Source organism: Otolemur garnettii, unplaced genomic scaffold (assembly GCF_000181295.1).
Source record: "Otolemur garnettii isolate 467f Iridium unplaced genomic scaffold, OtoGar3 scaffold00007, whole genome shotgun sequence".
Taxonomy (NCBI): domain Eukaryota; kingdom Metazoa; phylum Chordata; class Mammalia; order Primates; family Galagidae; genus Otolemur; species Otolemur garnettii.
In genome coordinates, this window is record NW_003852402.1 from 6,985,734 (window position 1) to 6,994,024 (window position 8,291).

Sequence of the window (8,291 nt, forward strand, 5' to 3'; positions counted from 1 at the left end):
GAATGGTAACTATGTACATTAATGCACTTCTGGGGTACAGTGTGGGGTTTTCACATGCAATCTGAAATACTTCCATCAAACTGGTCAACACAGCCAAGCCCATTCTTCTTAACAAATAATCCTGCCTGATTCCATTAAATCTTGGGAAAGCAGAATCAGAAACAACTCTGAGGTGAAGCCTATGTTAACCAGTTTGAGGTAAGTATTCCAAATTGTTTATAAAATCAGCATGCTGTTCCCCATAAATGCATTAACGTATACAGTTATGATTTAATTAAAAAAGAAACAACTATTTCTTCATTATTAACCTAGAGAATCAGAAGACTTGAAGAGATTATTACATGCAAATTTGTTGCCTTTGTCCAGAATTGACATCAGAAGTACTTTCAGATAAATGATAGTTTTACACTATCCCATACAGTTTAAATTCAATGGATGTGATGAAAAATAACTTCAAGTAACACAATGCTTCTGAGTACAAAACACAACAACTTATAAAATTCCATAGTCAATACCCAGGCGTTGTGGTGGGCACCTGTAGTCCCAGCTACTTGGGGGAGTGAGGCAAGATGATCATTGTGCCCAAGAGTTTGAGGTTGCTGTGAGCTATGATGGCCATAGAACTCTACTGAGGGCGAGAGTGAGACTCAGTCTCAAAATAAAATCAAAATAAAATAAAATTCCATAGTGAAAGTTGTGTCACTTGATCAAGAGGAGATTCACAAAGTTAATCATAAAAGGTTGGCAAAGAGCTCTACAGACACTTGCTTTCTTCATTTTTATTAACAAAAGACACGTTTGACATTGAACCTTTGAGTTTAAGTAGGGTTGTCAAGTTAGAAGTGAAAAAAGACACCTGGCAATCAGTCAGATTTCTAGATGCCTCATAACAAGAGAGTCAAGGTCAAACTGTTAAGTCTCCTTACCCTTCCATCTATGACGTTTTTGAAAAGGAACTGTGAACTCAAAATACTGTATTCTGCAACTCTCACAAATACAAATGACCATACCATAGCTCAGAAAGTTCTATGAGGGCAGGATAATGTGAAAAAGGAGAACAGAGAAGAGTGGTAGGGCCAATGCTCAGGGCACAGCACTTCAGCGACACTCTGAAGATAGAACTTTCATTTACTTTCTAGCAGTTTCAGCACCCATCAAATGAGAAAAATCATCTCACTCCTATCTCATTAGATGATTATAAGTATCAAATGATATTAGGAGGAATTAAAACAGTCCTGCAATCTTGTGCGAAGGTGAGAGGCAACTATGAACTCTATTATATTCTATGTAGGGACCTGGACGACTTCCCCTTGGCATTCCTGGCCTTCTAAAGGTGGTAAGGGGCACTAGTTTCTTCTCCAGACTCTACGAGTGGCAACCTGGTTGCATGTGGCTGGCCAAGGCTCTGTTGCTGAGAGATGAGAAGTGAGGACTTCAGGCACCGAGCCTAGAAGGCTCAACAACGACCGCGCCCCCCAATCACCTTGTCCTCACCTTGAGGAACGGAAAGACACCCTACAGAAGCGGGGAGTGCGATCCTAAAGAGGGAGAATGAGGTGCCTTTACTCTTCACCTGGCCTTTGCAGCTGGAGCCCATGTTTCTCGTGGGGCGTGAACGGGGGAGGGCTAACTGTGCCAGGGACTCTTTGACCTAGGGCACCAGAAGAGCGGGCACAGTGCTGTGCAAGCCAAATGGGACAGGTACACGAAAAGTTGGCCCAACGTCGGGCCCGCCTAGCCCTGCCTCGCCCACAGCCGCAGGCACAGTAAGAGGCACCCCGCCCCCAAGAACGCAGAGGGCCCTGAGTTCGCTCACCTGTAGCCGGGTCACCAGTAGGCTGTAAGGCGCCATTTTGTGCACTGACAAAGATGAAGTCGCTTGAAAATGACGTGCGACATGGCGCATTTAACGATTTCCACTGGGGGCGTGGCCTGAAGAGTGACGCGTCACGGAGAGGGCGGGGGCTCCCTAAGGACACAGAGTTCTGCAAAGGCAGTGGGCGGAGCTCCCGTGTAAGCAACTGACACTGCGTACAAAAGAGCTTCGTAAAAACATTTCCAGAAGTAAACACCGGGTACAAAGATGTCTTATCCAAGAGAAAATTTCGGTGGTCTCGGTGGTCTCTGCCATCTAAATGTGAGGGAAGTTTTTTTTTTTTTTCAAGGCTGTCATGCACCTGCCAGGACCTGGTTCGCCAGAAGCTACGGAAACTAGCGCGAGAGCGAGCGAGGTAAGGCACGATTGTAAATGCTGACGGACGCCTTAAGGGCCAATCACGGCGACGTGGAGGCAGGTACAACGGGGGTTAAAGGTCGAACGGATGTTCCTGAAGCTTCTGGTGGTCTGGCGGGCTTGGAGCTATGGCTAAACATCATCCAGATTTGATCTTTTGCCGCAAGCAGGCTGGTGTTGGTGAGGCGGCGCCCTACCCTCGGCTGGCGGGGTTGAGTGGTATTAGGACCTGGGGTATCTGGGGTTCCCATTATCTCCGTAAGATGTTGTTTGGAGACGCCTTGTTTCCCGCCCTAGAATCGTGGGGCGAGCGGGTTTGTGGCCTGGGATGAGAGAAAGCGCAGGCGCACATACTTGGGAGACAGACGCAGGCGGCTGGATGGGGTGCAGGGTAGGTCCTGAGAAACTTGTCACGTATTGCCCAGGACCCGGGAGGGATACAAGAGGATGCTCGAAATATGTGAGGATAAGGTAGCAATCCTGTAGTGTTTACCGCAGTCTCTGCTTATGTACTTACCCTCTTCATCAAAACCTTTATTCTAATTGTTATCTTTACTGTCTTTGATCTTGCAGCCATTGGAAGACTATGTGAAAAATGTGAGTGGAACACGCCTTCCCAGCACCCCACCCCTCACTCCCTCACTCCCTACTTCCAGTTGCTGTGGAGTCAGCAAAGGTGCCACAGAGTGGGCTTTGAATTGGTGTGCCTGGAAGTATGTCAGCAATGCTAGAATACAACCAAAGACTTCTTTGATCACCCCACTAGAACTTGTACCTTTTTAACCACTATATTTAGGTTTTAAGAACATCTCACCTTGAACAGGAAGAATTGCCAGAATAGCAGGACTCTTTCTGAACATACACACAGTGTATTGCCAGCAATTATATAGCCATAACATCTTCCAGATTTAAGCTCTTTACGTGTGTTAATTGGTTAATTAGTTTCCATGTTCAGGGAATTGAGATGGACACTGTATAAGCTGAGTTTTGTGATGTGAAAGTAGAGGAGGGACCTAAAGGACACCATCAAAGGAAAGTAGTGTATTTCCCCGTGGCAGAGGATGGGCAGTGGATGTGAAGTACTTGCTAGTGAAGATGACTCCGTTCTCTTTTCCTTACAGGTGATGGCAAGTGTGTAATCTGTGACTCCTACGTGCGTCCCTGCACCCTGGTGCGCATATGTGATGAGTGTAACTATGGCTCTTACCAGGGGCGCTGTGTGATCTGTGGGGGCCCTGGAGTCTCTGATGCTTATTATTGTAAGGAATGCACCATCCAGGAGAAGGATGTGAGTATATTCAAAGCTTCTCATCTGAGCCCTTTCTTCCTTTTATTTAGTAACACTTTTCCATCCACAGCAACGTCCTGTGGTCTGTGAGGATGACTGTGTTCAGCTGGTCACCCAAGTTATAGTTTCTTCAAATTTGGTGAGGCAAACTGGTATAGTCCAATAAAGGGCACTTATTTTGCACCAAGGGCAGAAATGCTAGAAACACAAATATTTGTCAACACCAGCAATTTGGAGAGCCTGCTCTTTATTCCTTTGATGTCTCTCTGTGATTTTTTTTTTTTTTCCAGACAGAGTCTCACTTTATCATCCTTGGTAGAGTGCCGTGGCGTCACGTAGCTCACAGCAACCTCCAGCTCCTGGGCTTAGGCCATTTTCTTGCCTCAACTTCCCAGGTAGCTGGGACTACAGGTGCCCACCACGACGCCCCGCTATTTTTTGTTGCAGTTTGGTTTGGGCCGAGTTCAAACCTGCCACCTTCAGTATCTGGGGCTGGTGCCCTACCCACTGAGCCACAGGCACCACCCTATTCTTTTTTTGTTGAGACAGCTCACAGCAACCTCAAACTCTGGGGCTTAAGCTATGGGCGCCGCCCTCTATGATTATTCTTATTTGTAAACAGCATCCTGTATTTGTAAGTCCTAGCACAGTGCACAGTGTGGAATAGTCACTCAGTAATTCTCTTCAGTCTACTATCATGAAGCACTGTTTGGGTAGATGTGGTGACAGAGTTGAGTTTGGGACAATTTAGTTTGATTTTAGCTTTAAGCAACTAAAGAATACCTTTAGTTAAATAGTGCAGAATTGATTGTAGGTCTCCTCATGATATTTTTGTCCCCTGTGTAGTGGTAGTGGCTAGTTATTATTGAACCAAACAGATGCCAGGAGAGAGAGCTCGTAGCTCAGTGCCACAGGCTAGTTTTACCTTTTCTCTTTAGATTAGTACTGGCATTGGAGTTCTTGGAGGGGCAGGAGTGGGAACTATAGATCAGCTTATTTTCTTCTTATGACAAACAAAAGAGAAGTCTCTCAGACTAGATAAGCCTGAAAAATAAATATAAGGAGGTATGATATAGGCCCACTAGGCAATAGAGAGCACTCAGACCCTTAATTTAAGGTAAGATACATAATTCTTCACATCCCCATGAGTTAAGAGTAGGTAGTTTGTACATATTATCTCCTTTGTTCCTCTCAATAACTTTATTAAATAGGGATTTTTTCTTTCACTTTTGAGACAGAGTCTCAAGCTATTGCCCTGGGTAGAGTACCCTGGCATCACAGCTCATAGCAACCTCAAACACTTGGGCTTAAGCAATTCTCTTGCCTCAACCTCCCAAGTAGCTGGGACTATGGGCACCTGCCACAATACTCAGCTATTTTTGTTGCAGTTGTTGTTTAGCTGGCCCGGGCTGGATTTGAACCTGCCAGCCTCAGCGTATGTGGCTGGTGCCGTAAGCACTATGCTACAGGCATGGAGCCTGGGGATTATTATCATTATTATCCTTATTTTATAGTCCCTCTCCTAGCAAATAAGTGGAAAGCCCAGGCCCTTGTTGCGTTCCCATTACACTATTCTGTGTTTTTTGTTTCGTTTTGTTTTTTTGAGACAGAGTATCACTTTTGTCACCCTTGGTAGAATGCTGTGGGATCATAGCTCACAGGAACCTCCAACTCTTGGGCTCAAGAGATCCTCTTGCCTCAGCTTCCCAAGTAGCTTGTGACTACAGGCGTTCACCACAACGCCTGGCTTATTTTAGAGATGAGGTCTCGCACTTTCAGGCTGGTCTTGAACCCCTGAGCTCAAGTAGTCTACCTGCTTCGCCCTCCAGAGTCCTATGCTTATAGGCATGAGCCACCACGTCTAGTAACCATACATCCTTTTGGGGATATGCCCACATGGAAGGAAATGGCCTCATCACCTCAGCAGTCCCTGCATTTAGATCCTGCCTATTCCCAAGAATGGGAGGTACTGGGCAGAAAAAGACTGTTTCTTGTACCACTAAACCTGCTGTTCAGTGAGATCAGAAAGGTCCTAAAAGTACCACAAGATCATTTCAGAGACATGAACATTCTCCTATCCTAGATTTGTATTTACCTTTGACATCAAGTTGTATCCTGCTTTCTAGAAATGCAGATCTGGGCCAGGCACAATGGCTCAAGCCTATAATCCTAGCATTCTGGGAGGCTAAGGTGGGTGGACAGCTCAAGCCCAGGAATTCAAGACTAGCCTGAGCAAGAGTGAGACCCTGCCTCTACTAAAAATAGAAAAACTAGCTGGGTGTTAGAGTGGGCGCCTATAGTCCCACGTACCCAGGAGGCTGAGCCCAAGAGGTTGATGCCATGGCACTCTACACAGGGCAACAGTGAGACTCTAGCTCAAAAAAAAGAAAACGCAGGGTGGCACCTGTGGCTCAGTGAGCAGAGTGCCAGCCCCATATACCGAGGGTGGTTCAAACCCAGCCCCGGCTGAACTGCAACAAAAAAATAGCTGGGCGTTGTGGCGGGTGCCTGTAGTCCCAGCTACTTGGGAGGCTGAGGCAAGAGAATCACCTAAGCCCAGAAGTTGGAGGTTGCTGTGAGCTGTGAAACCACAGCACTCTACCAAGGGCAATAAAGTGAGACTCTGTCTCTAAAAAAAAAATAAATGCAGATCTGGTTGACCAGCTAGATTATACGCCATGAGAGGCAGGACTTTGGTTTGTGTATTTGTCTGTCGTTTCCCTAGGTCTTGCTATGGTGCCTGACACGTAGCATAAGCATGGATTGTAGTTCTTGATGCTGCTCCTATAAATCATCCCGCAGGTGCCCCCCCCACACACAGGGTATCTTGTACATAGTAGGTATTTGGTAATTACCGTTAGTGTATAAGCAGTGAGACCATGGTAAGCAACAGCAGTGAAGAGAAAATACAAACAGTTCCTACGCTAAGTTGAGTCCTGTAAAGCAACATTTTCTTGAAGTTTTGCATGGTTATAGCTAGAGTTCTTATCTGGCATAAGCTTGCAACTAGATAATGCTTAATAAATGTTAATTGCCGTCTGACTCATCTGCAGGTGATGTGTGACCTGATATCTTTGGATCCTCATACCTCATTCTGTCCCTGAGAATTATTCTAGAAGTCACTTCCCCTACTTCCCATTATACAAGAATGTTGTGAGGATATCTGAGATGGCACCTAGCTCACATTTATTCAGCACTAGTTTCCAAGGAGCACAAAGCAGTCCAGTGATATGATCCAGCCTCTCAGCCTTACAGATCATCATGTAGATTAAGTGCCCAAGGCTTTTTCCTATGCAGAAATCTTCCTGCAAGCAAAGTAACCCCCATTATGTGCTCTTCCTGCACCTTTCATAATTTATAATGGAATTAGACCAGTAAGCTAAGCTAGGTGTTCTCATTTGTACTTTTTCAAAGCCACAAGAATAATCAGGAGTCAGGGATAACATCTATAAAATCCGCAGAAGTCGTTACCAGAGGACTATTTGTAGTTTCGTACCGTGTAGCATCATGTTAATCCCCTTAACCTCTGATTCTTTTACTTCTTTTTACCATTTTCCTCAATTCTCCCAGCCACAGACACTGAGCCCAGAAAAATATTTTTAAACTTTTCCAAATTAATTCAAAAGTACCATTCTTGACAACTTTCTAAACCACAGTAAAGTTTTGGGTTTTACCTTTGAGAACCTGTTAGAAGAAAGAACAACCAGGCTTGGCGCCTATAGCTCAGTGGCTAGGGCACCAGCCACATACACCGGAGCTGGCAGGTTCGAACCCTGCCCAGTCCTGCCAAACAATGACAACTACAACCAAAAAACAGCTGGCGTTGTGGTTGGGTACCTGTAGTACCAGCAACTCAGGAGGCTGAGGCAAGAGAATTGCTTAAGCCCAAGAGTTTGAGGTTGCTATGACCTATGACACCACGGCACTCTACCCAGAGCGACATAGTAAGACTGTCTTAAAAAAAAAAAAAAAAACAACCAGACGGGGAGGCAGAAAGTCCATGTTCAGGTCTTGACTTTGCTACTGACATGCCATGAAATTTTAGATAGAGAATGTGATGCTGGCTGGGCGCGGTAGCTCATGCCTGTAATCCCAGCATTCTAGGGGCCTGAGGTGGGTGGATAGCTTGAGCTCATGAGTTTGAGACCAGCCTGAGCAAAAGCAAGACCCCCATGTCCACTAAAAATAGAAAAGAAAACTAAGGCAAGAGGATTATTTGGGCCCAAATTAGAGGTTAGTATGAGCTGTGATGCCCCAGCACTCTATCCAGTGTGACAGTGATACTCTGTCTCAAAAAAGATTAAAAAAAAAAAAATATATATAAACACACACACACACACACACACACAAAAAAAAAAGCAAAGCAAATCTTTCTACTGCCACCCATTCATCATTCTTTGTAAGAAATAGAACTGTCAACTAGTTTTCAGTAATTCTGTTTTTGAGATTTTGTCAGATTTTTTTTAGGATTCTATTTTTATTTATTTATTTATTTATTTATTTTGCCATTGTTGTTTAGCAGGCCCGGGCTGGGTTTGAACCCACCAGCCTTGGTGTATGTGGCCGGCACCCTACCTACTGAGGTACAGGTGCCATCCAGATTTTTTTTTTTAATTGCTTTTTCTCACTTTTCAGTTTCTTTTTTTTTTTTTTGAGACGGAGCCTCAAGCTATCTCCCTGGGTAGAGTGCCATGGCATCACGCTCACAGCAGCCTCCAACTCCTGGGCTCAAGCGAGTCTCCTGCCTCAGCCTCCCAAGTAGCTGGGACC

General features: G+C 45.1%; 2 protein-coding genes across 2 annotated transcripts in view; one reads left to right on the forward strand and one right to left on the reverse strand.

Moving 5' to 3' along the window:
- ACO2 (aconitase 2) overlaps positions 1 to 1,898 on the reverse strand; it is a 53,206-nt gene extending 51,308 nt beyond the window's left edge. The window contains exon 1 of the mRNA XM_023509194.1: positions 1,817 to 1,898. Within this exon, the coding sequence (XP_023364962.1) occupies positions 1,817 to 1,852 (36 nt within the window). The 5' untranslated portion in view covers positions 1,853 to 1,898. The remainder of the gene's footprint in view (positions 1 to 1,816) is intronic.
- A 396-nt stretch (positions 1,899 to 2,294) lies between these two features.
- Positions 2,295 to 8,291, forward strand: part of PHF5A (PHD finger protein 5A) — a 13,904-nt gene continuing 7,907 nt past the window's right edge. The window contains exons 1-3 of the mRNA XM_003783161.3: positions 2,295 to 2,413; positions 2,807 to 2,830; positions 3,355 to 3,521. Coding sequence (XP_003783209.1) covers positions 2,362 to 2,413; positions 2,807 to 2,830; positions 3,355 to 3,521 — 243 coding nt within the window. The 5' untranslated portion in view covers positions 2,295 to 2,361. The remainder of the gene's footprint in view (positions 2,414 to 2,806; positions 2,831 to 3,354; positions 3,522 to 8,291) is intronic.